The sequence below is a fragment of the Monopterus albus genome, unplaced genomic scaffold (genome assembly GCF_001952655.1).
Source record: "Monopterus albus unplaced genomic scaffold, M_albus_1.0 scaffold38.1, whole genome shotgun sequence".
In the NCBI taxonomy this organism is placed as follows: domain Eukaryota; kingdom Metazoa; phylum Chordata; class Actinopteri; order Synbranchiformes; family Synbranchidae; genus Monopterus; species Monopterus albus.
The window spans coordinates 2,624,113-2,652,093 of NW_018127918.1; the positions used below are offsets into that span (position 1 = coordinate 2,624,113).

Sequence of the window (27,981 nt, forward strand, 5' to 3'; positions counted from 1 at the left end):
ACATAATGCAGACAGAATTTTATAATTCGACAAATGATCACTGTGTCTATTTTATCTGTCATCATGACAGTCATGAGGTAAACGCAGAAATGCCTTGTTCATATTACCAAGTAATACATTTTCTGGATGATGTCACGTTGCAGCAAAAGTTGAGTCCCCTGCAACGCCACACTGGTGTCATCCAAACAAACCAGAGGCGTGCATTTTTTTGGCCTTTACAACTGTTTTCATAGGGAAAGTAATACTCTTCTTGATAAGTAAGCTAACATTCATGTGTAAAACTGGTGGAGTGCCTCTTTAACTATAATGAAACAAATCACCTTTGACCTTTAAAGCAGCAACATCCTCTTTGTAATGCAAAGCAACGAACTCTGTGATCTGACTGACAATACAATGAAGGCACTGATCAAATTAGCCATGGTCTGATTTCATAGCTGTTGCCAAATTAAAGCTACAATATAAGACTTTGTTTCAAATATTTTTTGTTGTAGAACTCTGCTCCAAAACTAGTCTTAATGTGGAGAGGGGCCATGGAAGCTTCCTGTGAACCAGACTCACTGAACAGCACTGGCAGTGCAGAGATATTAGCTTCTAAAGGGTTTTGAGTGGGATTGGAACCTTTACATAAAATGGATTTGAAAGAGAGTGATGCTTGGGTGAAACATGCCAATGCAATAATGTATACATACATGCCTGATAGGCTATTAAAAAATGATATGATTCACATTTTCTCAGAGGTATCAACCATATTTTAAGACAGCGCGCAAAAGAAAAACCAGTCAGAATGATGGTCTAGAATTATTTATTATATCACATTTGTGTGGGGAAAAAATATTCCAGTGGTACTGTATATAACAATAATTTTTTTCTGATATAATTAACTAACTAATGCATCCTGGATCTGGAGAAGCTGTATAAAATGGATGGATTAACCAATTAAAAATGATTAATTTGTTTATGTAGAGGAGGTTCCTAAAAAATCCACTTTTAGTTTTGAAGTGTGCAACATGGCCATACAGCCTGCAATCAGATCCAAAGAGATTTTTGTGCTGGTGGTGGGCATGTCCCAGATACAAACTGAGCCCTTAAATTGATTTTGAAACTCTCCACCGGAGACCAGCTAAAATGAAGATGTACATTTTCTTTCTCTTCATTTCAGTCTCCTCTCAAAAATGAGCCACTTTGTTTTCTCACCAAAGTCAGCAAACAGGATAGCAGGGTTAATAGTGATGTAATAATAAAAATTACATTTTGAAAAGAACATTTACAAAACAAATTGATGCAGCACAGATACAACATCCTCTTTTTAGGTAGTTTCTGTTAAAACGTTACATGATTGAACTGCGAAAAAAAAAAAAACAAGTACAACACGAAAAACATTTGCTATAGTCATAATTGTACATTATATTTCTTTACATTAAAAACAGTCCATAACAATCGTTCTTGTTCATATATATAAATATTTTAGGTTTCTCTTTTCTTTTTGTCTCTTTTGTCCAAAAGTCAAAGCCATAATGTCACCTGTGCAGTCTTGTGGTACGACCATGACAGTGAGGTGCAGAGGTCTGATGAGTGAATCTTTCTGCCTAAAGACAAAGAGCTGGGAATGAAATGCAAAGCAAGCTGGCATTACAAGCTGAGGGTGGGTTTTATGAATAGTTGGTTGCAGGAACTGAAAACATTCTGACATTTTTTCAGGTGAAAAAAGATTAAATTCATTTTTAGTGTTTGTACAGAAAAGGGAAAAAAACTCAGGTTTGTCATTCACATCATTGTGCACACTATCATGGACATATACAAATATGGAAAAATGTAATTCTATAATGAAGTTCAATTCATTAAAATGTAATGTGCACACACTCTGCAAAATCTGTTAGGTGGTGCTATTAGATGCATGTGGCATCAGAAAAATACCAGCAGTTACACAGTGTATGAGCATTTCTTTTCATAGCTGTTGTTTTTGTTGTTTCAATTTGCATACTGCACAATGTTTGGCGCTTTATTGATCCATGAGTCATTGATTCATTTTTTTAAACACAAAGATTAAGGAGTTTCTGTTTTTCCTCCATCTGCCGCTCCATCCTTCTCTATTGTTTGTTTATTTTTTTAGCAAGACATGTTTAGTTTGGCTGGGTGGTTGGTACATGAAACTTTAGCAGTGAAGTGCATCCTGGCCTTCCTCATTAGATGTTTTTATTTGTTTGCCATATTATGCTACATTCAAGTGTAATAGGAAGTTTAGTTGCTATACTGCTTTATACTTGCATGCTATTTGCCCAACAATCAGTATCCAGTCGCCACAAATACAATCCAATCTACCTAGACAAAAAAAAATATGAATTTTACAATCAAATGCCTCAACTATTTTAGCTGTTTAAAGGAACAGTTCGCCATTCTGATTATCTACTTTCTTTTCAAGAGTGAGATTTTGTGTGAATACAGCACCTTCTCATGCCTGTGCATTCAGTATGTAGATGCCAGTATGCTGTTAGCTTAGCTTAGCATAATGAGTGACAGCAGGGGGAAACAGCTATCCTAGATCTGTCAAAGCCACAAACTAATGTTTACATTACTGTTTGTGTATGAATTAAACAATCAAAACACAATTTGTTAACTGGTGAGATTTAGCTGTGTTTTTAGACATAGTCAGGCTAACTGTTCCTCCTCAATTTCAGCATTTTGCCAAGTTAAGATAAAAACATATAGTACAATATAAAACAGCCTTTGAGACATTTGGGAACAGTAAGAATGATATTATCATCATTATTATAACAGCTTTTGAACAATTTCTGTGAATGTTGCTGAAATAAAAAATAAAAAAAACAATCAGTATGCTGATAAGAAACTTTCAGGGCTGTTACAAAATAAGGAAGTCCATCTTTAAGCATATTCAACTATGAAGCATACTGGGCTGAATAGCTCTTATCTCTTATTGCAGATATTTACATCAAGCTTACACAGTACTCTGAGTCCTGAACAAGTCAAACTATGTTTATCATCAGATAATCATTCTGGTCACTGACACAGCTTTCATGCCTCTTTTCATTTCTGAATACTTCTCTGCTGTATATCTGTGTGACTTCACACCCTTCCTTTTCCATTTCAAATATCCAGCGTTTAAGATAGTTTATGCATTTGACTGCTATTATAGTAAAAGGTGACTGACCCATCCTCTGGTAATTCCACAGTGTCTCTTGTAAGAAGTAGCTCCTGCTCAACATGATGATAACACCTTCCACTAATTGTGGAAAGTCACCGATCAGACACTAAGCTTCCATTATTGAGCTGAACCAGAGTTCTGAGGATGAAGTGATTTAAACCTTTTCTCATATGACCGAGGGAATAGAAAGTCTTTTATGTCTGAATCCCATCTGAAAAATACAAAACACAAGATGTCTGAGATGCCAGTAAATGTACAGATCAAATGATCAGTTCATTGTTTCAAGTAACTGAGAAACTTGAAACACACCATTGTTGTCATCTGAGTCAGTAGCCGTGTCACTGTGTGTTTGACACAGCTCGTTGTACTTCATCTCCACCTCCTGGAAGCAGACCATTAAAAAACAAAAAGCATAAAAAAAATGTTCTTCACAGATCAGGCAAATGTACAGTTGAACAAACAGCATTTGATTCACATGCAAAAAATGCAGGAATGAAGAGGTGAAAGAGGCTGTGATTAGATGTGTGATATACACTGATTTAATATGGGGAAACATTAATAAATATATATAAAATAAATACATCCATTTCTTTTTTCTTCAAAAGAGAGCTATGAAAAACAAAACGACAAAAAACTACTTATCATGAACCAACTGTAAAATTTCTAAGATCCTGAGATTTAAAACAGTAAAGATAATTTATAAAGTCAATGTGAATGCCTATAACATTTCAGTCTAGAACCAAAACTGGCTGTCAGCAGTGTCCATTACCTTCAGATACTGCAAGTCAGCCTGTAGGAGGCGCAGGTGGGTCATAAGCTGCCGGCTGAGGTTGGGGCCATCCCCTGTCTGTGAGGAAGAAGACAGCAGTTTTCTCATGTCTATCCCCACATCACCTCCACCATCATCATCTGTGCTGCTCTCCTCGGAGCACACACTGAAATCCAGAACAACAAAACCACCTAGGCAGAGAGGCAGAGCAGGTGGAATGGATCAGAACTGTTACAGTCAAAGCTCCACACAGAAAACCTTCAGAATGATTCCCTCACCATTGCGTTCACTTGTCTCAGGGGGGTCTGTGTGTCCAGAAAAATGACCAGATGTTTGGCTCTCATCACATGCAGCAGGAAGCCCCTCAGGGCCCCCAGTCGAGGAGGCAGTCAGCTGACACCCTGGGGTCCCAGTCTGCTTGTTCTTCTCTTTCTCCTCCTCTGCCTCTCTGCTCATCATGTGGTTGAAAATAGCCTGCTTCAGCAATGCCACTAAAACAGAAACAAAAGTGTTATTTAATGATGCCATTTCATGGTGTTTCCACTCTGCAAAAAATACATTTGACACATTTCTCAAAACCATCTCCAGATAAACCCAAAACTATCTAAATGTCTAGATAACAAAGGTAAGTGTGAGATTGTTTTTATAAACTTGGTGAACTGACCCTTTAACTTGTAACTTACATGTCTGTAGAGCATCTTCAGCTTTGGAGGAGGGTATGATGAATTCAGTTTCTTGGTTTTCAATAGCAATGCCCTGACGTGAACCTTCCTGCCGCAGGAAGGGCAACCTGTCTGCCAGCTGCCCATCCAGGAAGGCTTCTAATTCTGCTTCATCCACCTGTTCATCCTCCTCCTCTTCCTCGTGTCTCTCGGACATAGCCAGCTCATCCTCCTCATCCTCTGATTTCATGCCATCAAAGGGGTTGATACTCATCGGTGGAGCCTGAATGTCTGCAAAAGAGGTGACATCTTTATCTGAAATTCATTGAGAAAAGGGAATATTGTACCTAAAAACATGTATGTATCTGTAACATGTTAAATAACTTGTGTAAAAAAATTAAAGCTATGAGGTACTGTATGGCAAGTTCTAATTCAAAAATTCACCTGAGGAAAGTTATAGAATACTTTTAGATGTGACGCCTGTGGTCAAAACAGTGAATAGATGGACTGAACAGGAGATGGACAGATTGGAGTGTAACCAATTTTCAGCCAACAACCCCTCATCTCTCTGGAGACGCCTGAAAAACATCACTAGCTCCAGGAACCATCCCCCACTGCTGTGGAAGACCATCAACTTGGCAGACGACCTGAATGTGTTTTACTGTAGGTTTGAGAAGCAGAACTCCCCCTTCACCCACCTCACCTCAGACCCAGCAAGCTGCTCCCCCCATGATCACCACCCTCAGTGCAATACCTGTAAATATGCTTTTGTATATATGGGTATGAAAAACTGCACCTAAACTGTGTGTATATATATATTTCTATATTGATAAGTACTGATGCACATTCTTTTTCTGTTTTTTGTTCTCACTCGTTTACTTGTCTATTCGTTGCCTTACAGAAGAAAACTGTACATACACACTGAAAGTCAATGTACCAGATTTAAATTCCTCATGTGTCCAACACACATTGCTAATAAAGCTGATTCTGATTGTGATTATTGTCATTGCACATTTCTAGTAGAACAAAACTGACTGTGTTGAAGTTAGTTATTTGATGAGCTTTTTCATTCCATTTGTTGTGTTTTTAAATTAAGTTTATAAAAATAAAACTACCGGTATGTTTATCCCTGAGGGGAATTTGCAAACAGATCAACAGGAGCACACTTTGTTTGTCTGAAAATAGTGAAAAACAGTTTCCCACAGCTCAAAATAATGTCTTTTAACCAGCAGTTCAACCCTAACACATGCAGTTTACTACAATATAAATCAGCAAATCCTGACAATTGAGAAAGTGCAACCAAAGAATACATGATAACTTTGCTTGCTAAAATACTTAAACAATTCTCACAACTGTTGTCAATTACTTTTATTGACTAATTAAGAGGTTCTCAGATTTTTTGGTTCACTTCCCCTAGTGGGCACAGAAGAGCTTGGGGGGGGGACATAGATCAAGATACATGAAGCAAAGATACTACATAATGCAGAAGGCACGGGTGCATCCTGGAGTTAGATATTGTAATGCTGCTGACTTGGCCACATTGTTCAGCTGTTTATGGTCATTTGTTCACAATGGACATTGAAGATAACCTCAGCAAGTTTAAATCACACAGAATCTAAAACTGTGTGCATCATGTCTCTGTATTCAGATTTCACTGAGTTCTGACTCTGAGACCAGCACAAACTGGATGCTAAGGGATTTGAAATTCTTAAATTGCCTCCATGAGTGTGCATCACATCCACTGTTGTGACTAACACTTCCCCAGGTTATGATTATTGCCATTTTGCCAAAATGAATCTTTGCAGTACTGACAGATACATTCATAACACACAGCTACCTGTAGAGTGAATACCTCCGGCTGACGTCCCATTAGGATCTTTGTTCGATCTGGGCAGTTCACAGCTGATGATATCAATTGCATCCTGCTCAGCACTGAAAAACACTCACATTAGAAACTAAATCAAAACCTAACACCATCATCTGTGAAAATTTTGTTAGCAAACTCACTCAGCCTGAGCTGTGTCACTGTTATGAGGCTTGGCCTTCATGGCCTCAGCACACTGTGTGATTAAACACTGCCACCTGCATAAACAGAGGTGATACAGCAGGATGAGAGAAGAAAGCAGACGGCATGCAGCTGACATGCTGTTTGTGGTGCAGGACTCACATTCTCTGATCGGACACCGTCTGAGCCATCAGCTCGTAGATCTGAGCCCCGTTTTCTGACATGGACAGTACGAAGAAAGACCTGTTGTCTGATGAGGACAAAAATGCAAACAATTAATGTACATTATATACATAGGAATGAATGCACACACTAAATAGTGACAACAGACATGAAACATTAAAAAAGAACAAGGGTCTACAGTCATGCTAGCAGCAATGTGAGGCTATAACTTTAGTATAAGCACAACGGCAATGTTAACATTCTAATGTTTAGTTCACAGTCTTAGTTTAGCATGTTAAAATTTCCTAATGAGCAGTAAACATAAAATACAATTGAGGTTGCTGGGAATGTCATTAGTTTTGCAGGTGCTTGATCACAAACCAAAGTACTGAACAAATTAAATCTCTGACTTAATCATGGTGCCAGGGGAAGTTTAGGAGGCATTGAATCCTGAGGAGAGCATGAATGTTTGTACCATAACCCATGACTGTCAATTCATTAAGACCATTTAATCAAAACCACAAATGTCAGCCTCATGCTGGTGCCAGATGAAAAGTCAGAGGATCATTAAAGTGATGAGGATTCAGCCTCTGGAAACCATTACTGTGTGTGCAAAGTTCTTTGCGAACCCATGTGGTAGGTGTTGAAATATCTCCCTAGATTTTTGAAAACTTGCCTCCACATGCTGGTGAAACTAAATGAAAAACGTCTTTAGAGTTCATCTTATGGGGACCATGAATGTCTGTACAAAATTGCACCATTCCATTCAGTAGTTGCTGAGATATTTCAGTCTGGAACAAAGCGGTAGACTAACTGAAGCTGGCTTTCTAGAGCCATGTTAGAGTTGCCAACAGAAACCCTTGTGACAACAGGTACAGTCACTCTTACCAGTTGCCACTGGACGAACCAAAACCGTGTTGAGTTTGATGACAGGACTGAAGATGTGCTTGGTGTCAGTGGTGCTGACCAGATTCTTGCCATGGAATTTGAGAACCAGGCGCTCATCCTGTTTCTGCAGCAAAACCAGAATGTCCTCCAGGAGGATTGTATACATTTCTGTAAAGGAGACACTGTTGATATAAAACTGTGTGTCTGTATATAGAGGGGACTGCTACACATAGCCTGAGCTGTTGTAAAAGGTTTATGCTATTAAATATCAGCCTGTCCCAGCTCACTCTGTTATGTCACAAAACGCAAAAGATCAGACCCTTGCTAACAGTGGGTCATATACCAAAGCACCAATTGTGTGTATGTACCAATGGTCTTGTCTTTATTGATTTTCCAAGAGAGAGGACCCTCATGTATCATCTTCCTCTTGGTCAGGTCCAGATTCTGCATGAAGAAAATCAAATGACAGCAGAATTTCATTAATATCCGCAGTATGCCACCACCTCTCATGACTAGATCCATGTTGTACAGTCAAAGGTACCATGATGTATCAGATATACCTTTAGAGTCTTCTATTTTTAAATGTGATGCAGCAGGGTAAGAGCTCATTGCTCTATGTTCAGAGCATCAGTAAAGAAAACATTAGTTTTTTTACCTTCAGCTCCAGGATCATGGGGTTTTCACTCTGCTTGAGTGATGAGAGGTCTAACCTTCTCTGATACTCCTCGAGCCTCTGTTGAGAAAGAACTTGTTCATCTCTTTTTTTTTAAGCAAAACCTCTAAACCTCCATTGTAGACTTAAATAACCCTAATATAATTCCACCTGCTTATTCTCAGCCTCTTTGACAGCCTGGTTGACATGGTTGAGGATCTTTTTGCAACATTCTCCAGCTTTCTTCACCTTTTCCCTCTCCTCACCATCCTCTGTGGGACGATAAGCGGGTCATTCTCCCTGCATTACCCACTCTGTTACAAATACAATGAGCAAAATGCTTTTATACCTGTGTACTTAGCAATATTGTCCAGTAGGAGAGGGTATTTGGTCACTCTCTGCATTTCTACAGGAATGATGTCTTTAAGCTGCAGCCTGCGACACAGACGGTTGCTTTGAGCTTCCTGAAGGAAGACAATAAGGTGGAATAAGGAGTGTCTAAATCAATAACATTTATAACATAAGACGTATAGTAATTTAAGCATACAATATCTAACATATTCAGTAATAAGCACCAAAAATAAACTGATTTAGAGCAATCAACTTTTAAGAAAAATATAGCATGCTTTTAGGTAAAATTTGGTTAAAAAAAAAAAAAAAAGTTTTTATTTAGCATTATTCTCAGCTAGTTTTGTTGGTGCTGTACTATGTTCTGCTGACCTGCAAAAATAAGTTGAACCTCTGGTCTTTCCTCTGCCTGGTCTTGATGAGCTCCAGAGCTGGTGGCTGGTTACTACAGAACGTGCCCACCCTTATTTTTATCTTCTCTTCTTCCTCCCCGCTGAACTGGAATCAACACATACGCACAACATTTTACATTTGTGGCATTTCCTGTGTTTCCAGTTCCTTTATACTTTTAATGTGAAAAATAAAGTACTGTATAAGCTGTTTTACTGACTTCAGTTTAACAGAGATTGAAAAAGTGTTAATTAAAATGCGAGACATGAGGTAAATGTGGACTCTTATGCATCCGGTATGTTTTTGAATAGTTTCTAGGTTAGGAATGGAATGGAACAAATAAAGTTCTGCACTTTACTGATAATTAAACTTTACTGATAATCAATCGGTAAGAAACTAGTAATACAACCCTCCCATGCCCTAAATGCTGCTAAACCCAGTGTCTAATAAATATTTTAGTGATTTGTTTGACTTTTAGCTCTCTTCAGTGTTTCAGGTGCACCACCATTAAATTCTACCCTCCTGCGTGAATTGAAACTGGTCTTACCCATCCCAGGAGATCGTCGCCAATCTGACCAATCACCGATGTCTCATTCCTCTTCCTGATTGCCGTCATTTGTTCCATTATAGTAGCTGTGGAGCAAAGTGATCAGAAATTCTGAAATACTTTTACACTCTGAAATGACATAACTATAATTATACAGGTGATTTGACCTGTATCAGGGATACATTTTGTAATGTAAAACCTTAGATGAGTCAGTGACCATCAGAAATACATTTGTGGTGTTATAAAGAGATGACAAAAGCAGGAAAGAGTAAAATGAAGCAACAAATCAAACAAATTTTCTGAAAATACAACTGTTGAAATCTATAATTTGTGTTCAGCCCTATGTGGTAGTAGGGTGTGTAAATTATGTTACCATGCAGCTGAATGATTTCCTCCAGGTTAATAAAGATATGCTTGATGTCTTCTGGTGGCAGGATGCCGTCTCTGTTCAGCCTTTGGTAAAACACACAGTCCAACACCTTCAGCATCCGCAAGTGGGCACGCTCTGTGTAGAAAAGCTCTGAGGACGGAAAGACGCATATACAGTAAAACGTGTATGCAAATGTGATGATTTTCATACCACATTTGGAAAGCGCTGGAGACTCACCGTTGATGACTTCCTGCCGTTTGATCTCCTGTGGCGTTAGGCTTGCCAAGACACCTCGACTGACCAAACTCTGCCAGTTCAGAGGGTCTTCTTCACACTCTGCCTCACCTCCTTGGTCGTCTTCACTGTGGATGTCTGCTGAACTCAGTCCACACTGCACCTCCATCCTACTGTTGACCAAAGAGAAACAGAAAGAGGCTTTAAAAAAAGTTTACTGTGATAGCAGAAAGGAGTATATGGAGATTTTCTATGCAGTTACAACAATTGCTATCCTGCCAGAAAAAGACAAAAATGTGATACAACAATAAGAATTATTTACTTTGACAAAATGCTTGCCACATTCTCTGCTGTGATGTGTCCTGTGGCAGTCACTGATATAGAGCTGAAAGGATTAATTAATCTGCAACTATTCTGAAAACTGATAAATCATTTGAGTCTTTTTTCAAGTAAAAGGAAAAAGATCTCAAATGTGAGGATTTGTTGTTTCTGTTTATCTCATTCGATAGTGAATTTAGTTTTTTGTTTTTTGGATTTTATTAAAATAAAAGTATTTTTCTGCATTTTCTAACACTTATACAATTGAATGATTTTAAATGGGTGAAAAATATGTAGTGCCTATTTTTGCTTTGCTTACTGTTGTATAAAATATTCTAAAATGCAGTATTACTGAAAGTTGTTGGGTATCATCAGAGCAATTTAAATTAATTAATATAAAATAACTTTCTTTCATCATCCGACTTCAGTTAAATAGAAAATACAAACTCTAGAAACACCTGAAAGTCTCATGATCTTCCTCTTGTAACTGGTCCAGGTTGGAGGGACTGAAGTCAAACTGAGTACTGGCTGGGTTAGAGAAGCCGTCCTGGTGGTCGCCAGGCAGCAGGCCCTCGCTCAGTCTGGACTGGAAGGACATCGGAGACACATCTGCAGAATAAAGAGGAGAACAGTACATTAAGGAAGAAATAAAAAAAAGGAATACAGATCATATTGTGCTATTCTAAATTTCATGCAAATATCCATTTATTTCCTTTTTTCATTATTAAAAGAGCATGAAAAATTCTGATATTAAGTGTTGTTTTACATATGAATGGATGAAGAAATATAAAATAAAAATCAACTCAATGTTTCCATTCTGACAAGGGTACATTTATGGTAACCTTACTTTATTTTAATCGAGAACAGTGTAATAGTGACCCCAATACATATATGATACTAAAGGTGCATTACTACCAGAAAGTTCGTGGCACTTTTTATTCCGAGGAACTAAAGCCCAAGAACTGTCCCTGGGGTAAAAGACTCTCCAGCACATGTGCATTTCCACAGCAGGGCTGAAGCCCAGGGAAGATTAAACAAATTACCCCGCTGACATAAAAGCATAACAGTCAGCAGTGGGGTTGTAAGGATGCCGCATGTAAAGTGCTGGCTATGGTTAAATGTACCAGCAGTGGAGGACAGACTGTAGCTAAAATCATCGCCTTTCTGCAAGTATATGCTTGTTTAGCAGGTGTATTTTTTTTCTTGAAAAGGTTTTACTGCATGTGCAATAAAGGGCATAAGAATTGTTAACTCCGAGCAATGTTTCACTTCAGCTGATGTCATGCACTTCTCCATTGCCTCAACCTGTTGTGCTCCATGTGTGTGGAGGAGCTGAGCTCTGCCCTCAGGTCAAACACCTGAAGAAGCCGCTCCACAAATACCAGCACCATATTTCCCACCCACCGCAGGCCTCGCCCCGATAGTTCTTAGACCTTCAGAAAGTACTACTCCCCAATTAGGTACTTTTTTCAGGTTAGAACTGCCCTTGTCTAAACAGAGACCAACACAAGCTTGGACATTAAGCAGACTTTACTCTGCCAGCTCTTATACTCTGCCAACTCTGCCTAGTACAAAGTCTGCATAAGGTCTGAGTGGGCTGGAGTGACAGTACAGCACTGTATAGTCTGGAGTATTCACATGGAGCTAGTGGGCACGTTGATGGCAATCTATCATATGACCAGCATGAAACAGGAAGAATACAAACATCAGATGGTGAAGAAAAATTGTCATTTACAATAAACACCAACAAAAATATCTAACTAGAGACACCACAAGATTCAGGAACCTCTGTCATTAAGATTCGGTGCCAGAATCTTAATTTGATTACAAAACCGTGTCATGTCCCGCCTCCTGCACGCTTTACTCAGGTATAACCACCATGCTTGTTAAACCAAGTGAAGCATTTCCCGTAGGTGATCTGACACGGACTACCTCAGGTATGTGCTATACGTGTGAAAGGACAACTCTCGACAAAGTCCGGGCTTGATTCCGTGGACATAGTCTGGAGTTCATGTGTGAAAACGGCTAAAGAGAAACTTTAGAAGAATTTCTTACTGGAGTCTGAATCCTGTCCACTTGTATCTGAAGCCTGACCAAAGGGAGAGCTGTGTGAAGGAGATGAGGTGGAAGGCGAAACATGGGAACCAGTGTCTGATCCCTCACTGAGCTGATTTCCACGGCTTCGTCCAGAATTTGAGGCAGAAGAGTCGAGCTGCTCAAGGATGCCAAAGGCAGGCTGAGAGGGCTGCTTTGCTGGCCGCTGCTTGTTAATCTCCACAGCCTTACCAACTGTACACACGTCCATTTGCACAAACATACAACAGTAGAGAAAACAAACAAATACAGAAATCACAAACAGTGATAATACAGTATGCAGTATGCTTATTTTTGTACATTCTCAAATACACACAGAAGGTATGAAATGCCAGTGCCATCCGGTGTCCACCTCTTTGTTTTTATATCACTTGTGTGCTTAGTGGGACAGAATTTAGCATGTTTTTGCCAGTTTATTATAGTTGCAATAAACCTTACTGTACCTCACATAGGTGATGAGACGTACAGTATTTGCATTAAAACAATAACACTCAAAACGTTAAACTGTAGTTTTATCCTCACCTGAAGTTGAATCCACTCTGCTCAGGCGCCTAGGAGGTCCGAGGATGTTGGGAAACCGAGGCTTTTTCACCTTCTCCTCACCCTCCTTCTCCAGCCTGATAGTCTTCTGCTTGTTAAAATAACACATTCATTGTTTCACTATAAAATATTTACATGAAGGACATTGTGGTGCAAGCCTGGCATTGGTTATTTGACTTCCAGTGGATAATGTGCTCTTATTTAAATGAATGATTCCAAGCAAATTGTAACTGAAAATCTATTAGTTAAGTTTTATGTGTGAAGAATTTTATCTGATGTAACACATAAACAGTGGAGCACTGTTTAGTGCATTAAATGGTTTTAATTACAGTAATTTATAGCTTAGATTTTCCATATTGTGTCAATATTGGAAAATATTGATGAACCACATCACAAAGCCCTAATTCATATTCATACACCTATAACTTTTGTGTATTTTTGCTTATATTGTGTCATAGTCTAATGTAAAATTTATGACACATTTACACAGTAGTGCTGATAATAGATGCAGATCGGAACAATTGGTCAGTTAACTGGCTAGCGTCTTTGTATATAAAAATTATTAAACATTTGTGTCAGTATGTTTCTAAAGAAGAGATCACACCTTAATTTTCGGCAGGAAATTGATTCGCACTCGCTTATGCTCGAGGCCACGAGGCTCCTTCACTCTCACCCCGAGGTGTTTCATATAGGTGAGAATCACATACTGCATCATGTGGCTGCAACAGCACAGGACACAGCCAAGAGAACAATCAGACTGTTATTTATTGTACGGCAGTACTTACAGATTTGTAGGGCTCAAGTTTACGAATCTCTATAATTATTATTCACAAACATAACATTTTTAAATTGCTCACATAGTGTTTTACACACATGAGACTCAAACCACTGTCATACTGCTGTGTTTTGAGGTATTACATGCAATGCAGTATACATGAAATTGTAATTTAGGTACTGACAAGATGCTCTTATTCAAAAGTTTGTGAGACAGTAAAGTATCTGAAATACCTCTCCAAAAATATACATCACACTGACTGCCCTGCACCTCAATGATGAAGTGAAATTTAAAAAAAAAATACTTCCTCTTACCACTTGTCCTCTTCTGAGGGCTGTGATGTCAACCTGCAACAAGAAACTCAGGGTTAGTACAAACACAATCATCCAGGGAATATAAGAATTTAACACACACATCGCATACATAGGCTTGTGTTAATGTGTGTGTTTGGAAACTCACAGGATATCCTCTATCTTGGAGAGGATGTTTTCAGCACAGGAGCATTCCTTGTCCAAGGCCTGCTGGTCTTTTCTTTGCTCTATGTTCAGTTTCAACAGCTCATCTTCAGCCAGAGTGAGACCCATGCTGCGTTTCTGTCTGCACACACAAACATAACACAAGTAAAAAAAAAGACATGTACAGCCATTACTACTGACAGACTTCTGCCAGGAAAATTAGTAAGTAAAATCATTATTTCCAGAAAAGGTTACGCAGACTCTTACCGGAAGTCTTCCAAGTTCTTGTGCAAGTCTGGTAGAAGTGTATCCTGTAGCATCTGAGTATACTGCTTGCAGAGTTCCTCTGGGATTAACTCCAGCCTCCGCTTCTCTGTGTAAAAACCCCCAGACAACAGTCATGAGAACATCTTATTGCAATTCAATGTCATGACATTTGCTGAGCTCATTCATCAAAAACCAGGAAAACCATTTTGATTTAAATAAGCTCATGGCCTTAGGATAAACTTAGCATTTTCCAGACTACTGGCAGAGCATTCATTTTCAGGCTGCATGTTTAACATTATGGGGTACAATGCACACTGGAGCCTCCACTACACACCCAAAAGGATATCTTAATCAGATACACGCAAAACCGTCTACCTGTTTCAAACAGTAACACAGAAGTATACAGTACTTTTCTGAAAGCAACTGCACATCATGAAAACAGTACTGGAATGAATCAGTGATACTCTGGAAAAGACTGTATCAATAAAACATAAAGCAGTTACTTATAGATTAGCCGCTTTGTGGAATCAACAGATTGTAGATTGCGATTCTCAGCGTAACAAAGCTGTATACATCCATGAAAGGTCTGACTATCTGTAAATCAATGCCAGAGTTTAGAATGGAGGATGTCTGGATTTTAGCATCTAAGAGTTATAAAATAATTAAACATAACATTTTTTTATAGGATATCAATTGGTTCACTGAGGAAATTAGAGATACCCATTTCAGCCGCAATTGTCTCAGGCACTGGAACTTTAAGATTCTGCAAAAACCAAGAAGAGTTACAGAGAATTAGAGTTTCAGAGAACAAATACACAACCAATTCAAGAAATCTAAACCTTGGTCTAAGATTAAGAAATGAATGGAGGGGTAAAAGCAAAAGAAAACAAAAACTCACTGCTGTTCGATCCATGAAGAGGGAGTGGAATTCCATGAAGATGCGTCTGCTTTCTTTGGAGCTGGTTTGCTTGTACATATCAGCGTAGAGATAACACAGCTAACAGAAGAAAACAGAAAGCGCTTTAGATTATGGTCATTGTGCTACTTGTCATATCATTTAATGTACAGTTCCAAAACATGAAAAATAGAAACTGTCTCAGCAGAATACTGTTATTTTTCCAGATCACCGAAGGCCTTCCACGTGGCTGAATCTTTGTCCATTATATCAAAATAATATTTATCTTAATCTTCTTAATCCCCCACACACCTTCCTGTTGCTGTAAATACTCACTAGAACACCAAATGCGTATTAATACGAAAGTGAAAATAATCCCAAACAAAAGTACTTTTAACAGTTGTTTGAGCAATGTCTACTAAAACAACAGAGCCCAGCTGTTACAGGATGTCACCATGCCTTTTGTAAAAATAAAACTACACATTTGTGTTTAAAGATTTACATCACTAGGAATCTACTGGCTTAGGGTCGAATGCCACAAACTGGACTAGTATATTAGGAGATGAAGTAAAAAGAAAAAAATTGGTATATCACCAGTATAATCTTTTAAGAACATATTTTGCTACACTGGAACAATAAAGTTTAAATACAATTGTAATATAAATTGTTAGATAAAATTCCTTATCTACCTAATAAAGTGTTTTTCATAGTGGTATGATCCCACAGAATGCTGACCAAATTAATAGCATTGCTATTATTATATGTTATCTACTGTTTATTGTGTGTGTTTACACGTGTACCAGAGGTGCAGGGTCAAACTGCGAGACGACATGATGGAGGAAGACTGCAAGGTGAGCTGGCCGAGACTTCAGCATGTCTATACTCTGGAAACAGCTGCACTGTCCATTAATCTGCCAAAAGGAGAGAGCTTGTTTGTTAGATGTTGTGGAGAACCAGTCGTCCTAATCGATCAGTAGGGTTAAGAACTTAATGATTAGTCAGAATGTACAGTGATTTTTGATCAACATGTTAAAAAGGAAAGCAAATCTGGAAAATTTTATATCCAAATTAACTTTCAATTTCATAAAAATTATTTGCTCGTACTTCAAATTTCAAGGCCCAATCAGCCCAAAATGTAGCCTATGGCCTAAAACAAACCTTTTTGTGAAACTCCACATCAGCAGATTGTTTGATGAAAGCCCTCAAATGCATAAGCATCATTCATTTTTTCATATTTAATACATGAAGATAAAGTGGTAACCAATTAAGGTTTTCTACAATTAGTCTACCTGTAGATTCTCAAAATACCTGTTCTTGCTGACAGTCAAAGTAGTCGTCTTCTGCTCCAATGATCTGGGGGTTCAGGAGGTAGGGAGGATTACCCACAGTGCACTGGGCACTGGTGTCCTAAGTGATGTATTCAGGGTTAAATTCATTGAAAGATAAATTTACAGCCTCATATAAGAATAAGCATCACATTAATAGGCAGAGTATATCTAGCCTTGTATCTAGGCAAAACTAAAATATTCTTATTCTGTGAAAGGTGCTATATAAATAAACCTTTACTTACTTTTTACTTACTTACTTATATTATGAATTTGTAATAATTCATCAATGACCACCCTATATAGGCCCCCCTCGTTTCTTTTTTTTTACAAAAACAAAGTGTTTAGGAGAGCATATCTTACAGTGTCAACTGTGTCCTGAGTGTCAGGCGATGAGCAGGAACTGAATCTGTCTTGCAGGCTGATGTTCGGGCTCTGACAGGGTGTTTCTCTTTTGCCAGGACTCTCTGAGAGGAGGCTGCCATTCATCTAACAAACACCCAGACAGAACATTTCCAGAGAGGCTTTCTGTTGTATTTAATATCAGACTGTGGGTACCTCTACAGTAGAATATATTTTTAACAACATTCCCATATCAGCATAATTTCCAGTGGGAATGATGGGGATATGTCCCCCTCACTTTTAGGTTATAGTGTGAGGTTGATTTTCACAAAACCCTCACTCACATAAAACTAAAATAAAAACACACTAGACAAAGTAAATACAGTGTGTCTGGGTAATGTGGTTCACACATTAACTGCTGTGATCTGTGAATACCCACAGTGTTATTGTTAGCCGAGGGCCAGTCGCTAGCGTTGTCACCCCGCAAGAATGAGCTGTGTTCCCTCATGGGAGATCCACTGTCCACATCCTCAGCCTCACCATTTCTGGATACAGTGGCTCCATCCTGAAACACACATGTCCACTGGGTCATTTTAAAGTAAGGAAATTTCTCTCCTACACCTTGAAATTAGCTCCTTTACAGTAGTTTCTTTCTAAAGCAAGCAGCATTTTTAATGATTTATTTTTCTTGTGACTGTAGAATAGTGATTAACTGAAATTCAGAGATTCATAGATGTTAATATTTCTGTATTATAAAAGAGCAGAAGATGTGCTTGGCAGTTTTGCAGGACTGCCTTAAAATGTTAGTTCTACTCTGTTCCATCCTTTATTAAAGGGGTAGCTCTGATAGGTGTCATACATGTCACATGCATTAAAAAATACTTCTTCTTCCATACAGGCAGAGGGGGGGTCATGTGTTCCTGGGGGCTGCTGATCGAGGGGGTGCATCGCTCGCCACCTGGCAGTGCAGGTGAGTGCGGCGCTGAGAGAGATGAGGACAAGTTGACCTTTTCTCCTTCCTCTTTCTCTTCCTTTTCCTCCTCCAGGGGAATCTGAGGAAGCCCCGGAGGCCTCCCCAGCACTGTCAGAGCTACATAGGAACCCGCTGCCAGACAGGAGTCATGAGAAAGGAACCATGTTAAAAACCATCTAAGTCATTGTGAAGATATGATCACCAGCACCAGCTCAGTGAAAGAGCTCCAGCAGAAAAGTGAATGGAGAAAAAAAAGACAACGTAATTAAAGAAATTAAATAGACATATTTATTTTTGCAGAAGAAACGTCTTAATAGCTAAGACATAAACAGCTGCTTTTGGAGGCTGGCTTGTTTGACTGACGTGTCTCAGCCTGTCACAGTCAGCTATGGTGACTGACACTTCCTCCTCTTTGCTTAAATGTGGTACTGTAGTAAAAAACAGGATCCAGGGTTCAAAACACCTCACCAGATATGTAGATGTTTTAGCCTTTCATTGAAATTCAAATGTGAAACAGCAAACTGAAGATTAAATTAGAAACGCATACTTACATTTTATCAGCTTTACAACTTCTATGTGGTTTGAATGTGTGACTAAGGTCCCGTTAACCTGTCAGGAAAAAAAAAAAGCATTAGGAGAGAATTGTTAACATTGATCACCATAAAGTTGTTTAAAGAATAAGGTTGGTGATATTCTATATTTTTGTTATTGTCAACAATTGTATAAAAACACTAACAATGGATTTTGTCAATCTCTCAACACTTTCTGATTTTCTTGCACTGTTTATGACTCAGCCCCAAATAGTATGTTCAGATTCTGTTTCTGGAAGTAAAAATGAAATAAATAAGCCTCACCTTAATGATCCTATCTCCTGTCTGGACACCAGCTCGCATTGCAGCTCCATCTATAAAACAAAAGACAGCACAAAGTCAAAGATGTTGCTTCTGTAAATGTATTTTGATCATGTACGTGTGAAAGTATTCACCTTCTTTGACCAGCTGCACAAACACAGGGTTATCTCCGCTGACTGTCAGCCCAAAGCCATTTTCATCTCTCTGGATTATCACACAACGCTGGACAAGACCTGTAATTTGCAAACGCACACACATTTGTTTTCATTCCTAGTGGGGACTTTACATTGATTTGTATTCACTTCCAGAGGACTTACTCTTACCTTAATCATAGCCACTATTTGCCTAACCCATGCATATTCTTTTACATTATACAAACACTATGCTGGCAGTTCAAATTAGTGAACAATACACATGTTTTGCATAATATTTTTATAGTATAACCTGACAGAAGTTCTGGCACAGAATATACAGTATGTAACACTGGTTGTCTGGTGGCAAAGGCAAAAATGGGAAAAATTCTCAACACGGGAAGTGACAAATCAAGGGACTGAAACAGAATTTTTTTATTGCAGTCTCCTCTCTTATTAACAAAAACTTGGCTCTTCAGTGACAATGTTTTTGATCCTGTAGCTGACAAGACCTTTATCTTTTAAAAATTAGATCAATGCGGCAATAATAATAATAATGTGTATGCATAACAACAATATTTTATTCAAAATATAATTTTACTTGTATTGTGCCATTCATATATGTCATCTTTAAATAAAACTGCATAACACCACACACATAGACAAGAAAATAAATGAAAATGTTGCAAATGATGAGTAGTAGTAGTAGCATATGAAATAATCTATAGCAAGAAACAAATATTATGGATTTGACAGTTTCTAAGAGTATTCTGTGCACATGAAATAGTACTTAATAATACAGAATGTATCATCTCTTTACTGTATATCCATTAATCCACCCTCTGTGGGTTAAGTGACATCCAGCCCAGATATCCAATTAAAATCAAATGTTGTGCAAGGACCACACAAGAAAAACTCCCATGACTCAGTTCTAGGAGTACAGCTTATAGTGCTTATCTGACTCTGCCCAGTCCTCATGACCTCGTGAAATCTGTGGCTCCATTTATAAACTCAGCTCATATTCAAACATTTGACTGCACCAAGCACCCTGATATCTGCAAAGATCATCTGCTAGATCAAGAAATTCCATTAGGCATGTTCTTCATGTAGCCACTGAGGAAGTTTGGTGACTCACAAACCTTTCCCTTCTCCCACTTTAAAGTATTATCTGAGAGAACTGAGTGGGTAATTGGTTGTCTTCTGGCCTCTGTGAGGGAGCCTCAAGACTCCAGGGTGAAGAAAAGAGCAGGAAGGATTAATGCCAACCTTGCAACCCAGGCAACCACCTTAACAACTTGTTTCTGAGCACTGCTCACACCCACACCATCTCTGTTTGGCCCCCCCATCACCAGCCCCTGTGATAAATTACTATTTTAAAAGCATAAATCAAATGTTTGGTAGATAATATCTTAGAGAGAGAAATTTATTCAAGAGAACATACAGTAAAAACAAGACTAGGGATAAAAATTCTAATATTTAACTTATATTACAGTTTGTCACTTTACATTAGTTTTAAATACAATGCGCTGCTGTTCATAATAGAAAGGTATACTTTAAGCTAATGAAAAGCAAATAAAACAGTTATCATCTGTGAACGTACGCTTGACTTCCCCCACTTGGTATTTACAAATAAACCTTCACACTGGATTTTTAAAGTTCTCGACAGAATAAATACTTCAGGAAATTGAAAATTAAACAAATAAACATCTAAATGATTACAAAATTCATCACTAAAATCAGACAGCAGATATAAGATTGGTGTTTCTTACCTGTAGGGTCAAACTCGTGTTTGAGGGGGACAGATAACTTGTCATTCTTTGGTTTTTTGTCTGTGGGGTCCTTGTTCAGAATGCTTGGGGTCCTAGAGAGACATGCAACAAAGTAAGAACAGACATACCAAACAAAACCTGAAAAACCTCTATATAAATACAAATACATTCTTCCTGGCTTGAGTTTTGAAGCAATTCCTAAGTCAACTGTGATGTGCATTTTAAAATAATTTGAGAAACTGGAGCCACTATTGGGGGCTTTAAACATACACTATAGTATATACTGCAAATGACAAAAAGGCCACAAACAGAGCTGACCGTGCTGCTTAATAACAGGAAGGTAAAAGAGAAATACAGTGTGTTACATAGTACGGACTACTGCCAATTTAATCCAATTCACTTACTTTACTCTTCTACATTTTTAAAGGGTTGGTTGATTAGAGCTCTTCTCAGATTTAAGTTGGTCAATTCAAAGCTACGCTGTACCGTACACTAGTAAGAATGAAGGCGTAAGTTGCCAGTCAGTGCAACAAAACTAATACTTGGATCAGAATCCACAACATCACTGGTCACAGGGCTGAGAGAAGTGGGGTGCAACGTACAGTTCACAATCTATTTGAATACTGTTAGCACCACACATGAGTTTCACCACTCCTCTTTTAGAACAGCCATTTTCGCCACTCATGCAGTTTACAATCACCATCACTCAATAACCCTGTAGAGCTGATTTACTGTGCTTCTGAAGAGCAACAATCTGATTCCTTAAAATCCAATTTACACTGTACAAGCCATTAAAAGCCATGCCTTCTATAGAAAACCAGTATTTTTTTCTGCAATCATGTAAGTTGGACAACAAAGTTAATGTCTAATTCTGAATTAATTGCCAATAAAATGGCTTCCATGTAAACCACCCTTAACTTGTTTAATATATATTTCCCTCATGGGGGCTTAACTTGATTGTATATTAATAGCAGAGGTTCCTTCTGCACATCCCCCTTCAGCACCTCCTACTCATTCCACAAGAGGAGGTTTTGTTTGTGCTGCTGTTCCTCCCTTGGACAATGGGGGCCCTGGGCTTCAAACAATGGCTCCCACGTCAGAGCCAACTTACTATACTGTGGCTTTGTGGGACAGATTCCCGGAAACAGAGACTAGGGGTGTTTGGCTTGGCTCCAGTTTCCTGAATGTGGGAGAAGGCTGGGAAAGAAACGGAATAGGGGCACAAGTGTCTTTGAGAGAAGACAGAAGACTGGGTTAAATAAATTTCACCACAGCTCCCAGAGTGTGTGAACTATCTTGTCTAAACTATTCTCATGGTACAGAGAAAAAATATAATGAGTCAAATCCTGAGATATCAGTTTCAGGCAAATAGACAGAAAATCAAGAACATTTTTCTGGTGTCAAGCTCCTAGAAGAACCACACTGAGCGGCTGAAACTAGTTAAACTCCCCTAGACGCAACAAAAATGTCACAGTTCCAGACAGAAAAGGTGAAATTATGTTGAACCGGAGAATATTAGGGTGATAACCTTGTCGCTTTCTCTGAGAATGGAAGGCCCATTTAGGGAGCCTCTTTGCTGTGGTTGGAGGAGATTAGCAGCTGATAAGACATGGCGAGACAAGAACAAACGGCATCCTGCTCAGGGGGTGGCAGCTAATAAGTACTGCTGAATATGTAGAAAGAATTTGACTTTGAAGTGTGTACACTGATCAGAACAATCAACTCAAAGCCTCCTACAAAGCAAAAATCTGATACTATATATATATCTTTCTATTTAAATGACACAAGCTTTGTTGAGACATAACAATAATAGAGTCGAAGGAGCTATTTTGGGTGCCACAGTTCTGCACAGACATTAGGTGACACATTTAAGTTTTTCTTTCCAAAAGCTTTCCAAAATTTTATTTTATGAATTTTAATGGCTGTTCTATTAACTAATCATTTGAATCTGGCTTCACTTGGCTCCCACCACAGGATCACCACAAATATCCAAATTTAATATTAGCTTGTGAACTCTCAGGAATAATGCAATCAAGCAGTTCAGTGTGGGCAGTAATAGAACAAAATCGCTTCAATGAAAGCCAGTTCAAGATATTAGTTATTTTTGTACAACCAAAGCAAATCAGGATACTTAAACAGATTTTTTTTTTTTTATTAGAGCACTTCTCAGGTCACATGCAGTAATGAAAAACAAAATTTGATTCATCCAATAGATGACAGAAATACATAAACACTATTCTTCATGAATGCCTTTTTATCTGCCTATGTCAATCGCCAGTGGTAAGATGCCAGTTCTTAATTGAGGACAGGCTAGAAGACCCTTTCTAGCTTTAATCGTTATCCTTGAAGTAAACACAGAAACTACAAACTGTAGATGCTGTGATACATTTAAGGAAACTCCTGCAATGATACAGAGACACAACATCTCAATAGCACAACAGGTTTTTTGATCTATGGGTAAAATGCTGTTCATCTCAAAATGTTATGACATATGCAGCAGTGTCACAGTGTGCTGTATGGTTGGAAGCTATCCTGCATCGATACCAGTGGCACTGTCAGTCAGTCAGGAAACACTGGTGGCCTGCTGAGCCTGACAGACATTGTTTAACAGTGATGTCACCACTTCCCGTCAGAGCCCAGAGTAGGATAGAGCGGGGAGGTGGGAGGTCAGTAGGCGGGAAAACACACAGCTCAGCAAAACTTTGTGACAAAGACCAAAAGAGCTGGTCCACTTTACACATTCATCATTTTTAACTAGACAGACAAAACCAAATTCATGAATCTGGCATGTTTGTTCATATTTACAGTCAATTAAAGAGGATAACTGAGAGACAATCTTTTCCCAGAAAGGGGGACCACAGTCGTTACTTACATCACTTAATGGTTTAAATATGTACAATTCCAAAGTATGCTTCAGACATTACAACTGCATCTGCTGCCTCTCTGATCTTTGCACAGATACTGCTCTGTTTCTCTTTCTGTAGCATTGCTCCAGAAATGGTCAATGCACACTGTGACTCCAGAATGCTGTACTTGTTTAATAAATGCATTATGTGTTTGGGGCAGAATGTGTCACCTTAGTAAATATTAGGGGACACGGGAGGACATAGGAAACTACCTTTAGTAAATCTGTAACTGTGTCTTTGTGTGCTTTTGTCATCTTGACACAATGAACTGTGCAGAAGGCAGTCATGCGGTTGCTCTTAGTCATACACATAAAAAGTGACCAAAAAAGTTGTGTAGTCGTTTCCACTTCGCATCTGTCAGATTATTGAATAATCTGTTTGTCTAGCTGTTCCTCTCTGGACCTATTTTTAGCAATGTTTCTGTGTCCACAGATCTTAGCAATTATTTTGGAGAGTACATTACAAGGTTACAGGTACTGATCAATGAAATGGCCAAGACAAAAAAAAGAAAGAAAGAAAAACTCAAATTATGGTTTTCCTCTGCGGTGTTCTACAGGAGAGAGGATGGTTTTAGTCTGTCCCTTGAGGCTAGGCAGACAGGAGTTGTCACATTCAGACAGTAAAATATCACAAATGTTAGGAGAAACCTTGCAGGCTGCTCAAGCTAGTTACTTGTTCCTGAGAAACCCTTGATCAATGTCCAGGAAGTGACCTAACCACTGCTGGAGTGGGCACAAATGTTGCCAGGCAACTGAATCCTTTTTGCGGTGATGCTTCAGTAATGATGTTCAAAATCCACAGGCAGATGTGTTGTTTAGATAATGAAATAAATTCATCTCATCTCAAACAAGTCGCAGCCTCAGAATGGACACATGCAAAACACAAACATGGTCCAGTGAGTATTTTTGTCTGAGCTGTAATTACTGAAGAGATGCACCTCATACACTTCCATTCAAAACCAGTATACAAAGGTAACTCACTAAATAGCACCTTTAAAATGATCACTGTGATTTTAGGGGATGTTACTTTCTGGAACTATTTCTTGTCAAACAAAAGCGGGATGCTACTGTACTACTATAAACACCAAAGCCAAAGCTCTAAAATCACAAACTGTTGTTTTTGCATTTGTCTGTGTAGGATAAACAAACAAAATGTTACATGGGGAGCTTTAGAGCAACTGATATTTTTCAACCTTTAACAGAGCTGTTTTCCTCGATTTTCACTGTTCACACTAAGCTAGGCACACAACGTCCTGATTCCAGCTACACACTTAAAGCAAAGACATAAGTGTCTTCTCATCTCCATCTTGGAAAGAAAGCAAATAAGTGTTAATGTTAGACTATTACGTTAAGCTATTTGGAAACTATAAACTTGCTGGTGCTATAGTTTTCATGTTGTGTTCATGGGTTACAATTAGATGACTTCTTTGGAGTTGGACCATTGATATACATCTTGTTACTGATGCTACAGGCTCATAGTTACTGTATTTCAACCAAATGTGGCTGTAGACAACATAATCCCTCCATTGTTCTGAAAAAAGAGAGACTTGTTTCAAATGGCAAATCTAACCTGTCTAACAGTATTGTTATATTTGTGCACTGTCATGCTTTCCATTTGCACAGTCTGTTAGGAATTTAAACTGTATATAGCCTTTATATACAAAGGACTAAAACTGCATAGAAGAAGCCAATTGTTGCAAAAAGTAGCAAAGCACACCAAAGGCTTTTCTGCAGACTGAAGGGCAAAAAAAAAAATCAAATGACTTTGTTTGACTTTCCAAGGCAGCCATGGGTGTCTTTATTTTGGCTTTTCCTCAGAGGAAGCTCCTGATTACGGAGTATAAAAATATACAAGTGAGTTATGTAGAATGGAATTTGAAAAGCTGAAAGTCAACCAATAATGTTTCTACAACAATTCACCTCATATGGTTCTGACAGAAGAGGAAAAAAACCCAAAATGTTCCAGGTTGGTACCAACAAACTCCAGAATTGCCAGACTTAATCAGGGACTAATCTCTCTGCCAAGAACCAGGCAGAAAAAAAGAGGCTCAAAATACATGTTATTTTCCTTATGTCAGCCTCTGTTGCGTGTTATCAATAAAGCTTAAGTCATATGATGTTTATGGCATTACAGCCTGTTGCAACGCCATATTGTCAATAAGGCCCGTGGATAAACCCTGTTGACAACCACGTGACTCTAGTGTCAAACAAATATTTGGAGGTACAGTCCAGACAGCAAGCACTGTATTTAGACAGTTATAAAGTTTTGTTCTTCAGCACACTCAATTTGAAATAAAACAACAAATGGATGGAAAAAACTGTATGGGAGATACAGCCCGTTTAACACGTATGTGCCCAGTGTTTAAGGGTTCAATAGTAATTGGACAAATATACATGAAGTCAAACAAAATAGTAGATATTTTGTGGAAAATCCTTTTCAGCCATCAGTGGCTGAAGACTTGGACCCAGACACTTTGTATCTTCCATGTTGATGCTCTCCCAGGTCTTCACTGCTGCCATTTTCAGCTCTTGCTTGTTATGGGGTCTCTCTGCCTTTAGGTCAAGGCTTTAGCAGCTCAGTCAAATTGAAATCAAGTGACTGACTCGGCAAGTCAAGAATATTCTACCTCTTCACCCTGAACAGTTGTGTAGTTACTTTGACAGTACATTCAGGATCGTTGTTCTGCTGACTGAAACAGGTTTTGATGCATTTGGCTAAATCTGAGTACACAGAAGGCTTCTGCATTCCTTTCTTTCCATCCTGTTGCTACAGCAGTGTAATAATCAATAAATGCTTGCGTGTCAGTTGTGTTTGCAGTGATACGTGTTAAAGCTAAAACAGAACTGCCACCATGTGTGACAGATGAAGATGACTGCTTTGATGTTCCCGCCACACTTTCCTCCTTCTATCATTTTGATATCATCAAAACATAGAATATTTGTGTTTCTGAACTCTACCAGATGTTTTTTTGTGGTTTTTCCTGTGCACCTGCTTATTTAGAATGTACACAGCTGCTGTAGGCTTGTTTGGTAAATAAACTACATCAGGTATTTCTCGGACAGATTTTACCTTTTTTTTCAGCCTTATTATTATGGCCTTCACTTGCATGGTCACCTGTTGAGGCCACTCCTCATACTGACAGATAACTCCACCTTAATCAGCTTTGACACATGTCTGAGTTCTTGTGTGCACGAAGCCTGAAACATTTAGTATCCATGTGTCCAATAACTTTTGAACCCTTGCAGTTTGGGCATACTTTCAGTATTCTTTCAATATTGATGTAACCCTACTCAAATTAAAACGAAGACTTGACACTTTAACGTAGTATCAATTATTTTATTTTTAAATGAACGTGCTGAAGCTAGCAAACACTAAATTCAAATGAAGAAGACTAAATACTGGGATAAATGGGATAAATTGTAGCCTACCTGTCGGTGAGTGTTGACTGTGTGCTACTCATTGGACTTCCCTTACGAGTTTCCAGGAACTTCACCCAAATAACATTTTATGATATGCCTAAATCTTACTTATTAAAACGGTTTCTTTACTCAGTCTCCTCTGTGTCCGTCCATATCCAAAAATGTCGACAGAGTAGATATCCAGCACAAAGACTCTCACACCCCGTTATTCTTGGGAGTGTTTGCATTAAAGTCCCAGAACGAAAATTAAAGTTAGTCATGTGTTCATATCAGCGACTTTAATGAAGTCTAAAATCCTAAGTTGCAAAAAGTGAGGAAATGCGCTACTTTTTTCTTTAGGGTGTGATGTATTTAATTAGCCGTTGTCTGGATCTGCTGATCTGGAAAACCGTCGAGAACTTGGTGAAAATGTTTCCCTCAACTTGCACTTTCTTAAATGAACCCAAAGTCTCAGATGTGAAAAGATTTGCTTTCCCTTAGGCAACACTTCAGTGATGACACTCCAGCCTATTCCTCATGTCCACGGAAGAAAAGACGTCAAACTTTGCTAAATCCAGGATGAACTCTATCCTCTTATTTCCACAATGTCTAGCGCCCACTGTGCTGGATGGAAGTTTCTGTTGCATCCTCTAGGTCTGTTCACTTTAATCCTCACTATTTTGTACAGCAGCCTGGGGTTTTGCTCCGCAGTGTGATGGAATTGGAAAAAAGGAAATGCTTTATCCTCCCTCCCC

General features: G+C 38.6%; 3 protein-coding genes across 7 annotated transcripts in view; 2 read left to right on the forward strand and 1 right to left on the reverse strand.

Annotated features, from left to right (window-relative positions):
• The window catches only part of rad51d (RAD51 paralog D), a 477,561-nt gene that overhangs the window by 219,084 nt on the left and 230,496 nt on the right, over positions 1–27,981 (forward strand). The gene's annotated exons all lie outside the window — the stretch shown is intronic.
• LOC109959351 (N-acetyltransferase 9-like) overlaps positions 1–27,981 on the forward strand; it is a 561,041-nt gene that overhangs the window by 26,888 nt on the left and 506,172 nt on the right. The window lies entirely within an intron of this gene.
• On the reverse strand, positions 802–27,981 carry arhgef12b (Rho guanine nucleotide exchange factor (GEF) 12b). 3 transcript variants are annotated; one of them, XM_020598574.1, is made up of 36 exons: positions 27,257–27,981; positions 20,923–21,014; positions 19,157–19,255; positions 19,026–19,075; positions 18,723–18,780; positions 18,095–18,303; positions 17,638–17,763; positions 17,220–17,345; positions 16,840–16,938; positions 16,332–16,442; positions 15,535–15,633; positions 15,357–15,399; positions 14,637–14,742; positions 14,374–14,511; positions 14,229–14,261; positions 13,744–13,858; positions 13,122–13,227; positions 12,561–12,794; positions 10,964–11,114; positions 10,191–10,360; positions 9,957–10,103; positions 9,584–9,669; positions 9,019–9,144; positions 8,648–8,762; positions 8,470–8,570; positions 8,302–8,379; positions 8,015–8,090; positions 7,647–7,814; positions 6,759–6,846; positions 6,599–6,673; positions 6,444–6,523; positions 4,613–4,882; positions 4,208–4,420; positions 3,930–4,120; positions 3,470–3,542; positions 802–3,371 (listed from the first exon to the last, which is right to left on the reverse strand). In XM_020598574.1, exons 1-36 carry the CDS (start codon positions 27,286–27,288, stop codon positions 3,355–3,357), a joined length of 4,101 nt encoding a protein of 1,366 aa, XP_020454230.1. In that variant the 5' UTR covers positions 27,289–27,981; the 3' UTR covers positions 802–3,354. The 3 variants fall into 3 exon arrangements, with proteins under 3 accessions (XP_020454230.1, XP_020454229.1, XP_020454231.1); XM_020598573.1 differs by having other exon boundaries at positions 6,429–6,523; positions 27,257–27,979; XM_020598575.1 differs by lacking the exon at positions 802–3,371 and having other exon boundaries at positions 3,930–4,007; positions 6,429–6,523; positions 27,257–27,980.

Bases quoted from the DNA above. Each gene is read 5' to 3' on its own strand.
- arhgef12b (XM_020598573.1), bottom strand. From the start codon at position 27,288: ATGAGTAGCACACAGTCAACACTCACCGACAG. The intron at 14,512-14,636 runs GTAAGAGTCTGC...TTGTGTGTGCAG, and splicing joins AAGAACTTGGAAGACTTCCG to ACAGAAACGCAGCATGGGTC. The intron at 4,421-4,612 runs GTAAGTTACAAG...TTTCTGTTTTAG, and splicing joins TGAAGATGCTCTACAGACAT to TGGCATTGCTGAAGCAGGCT.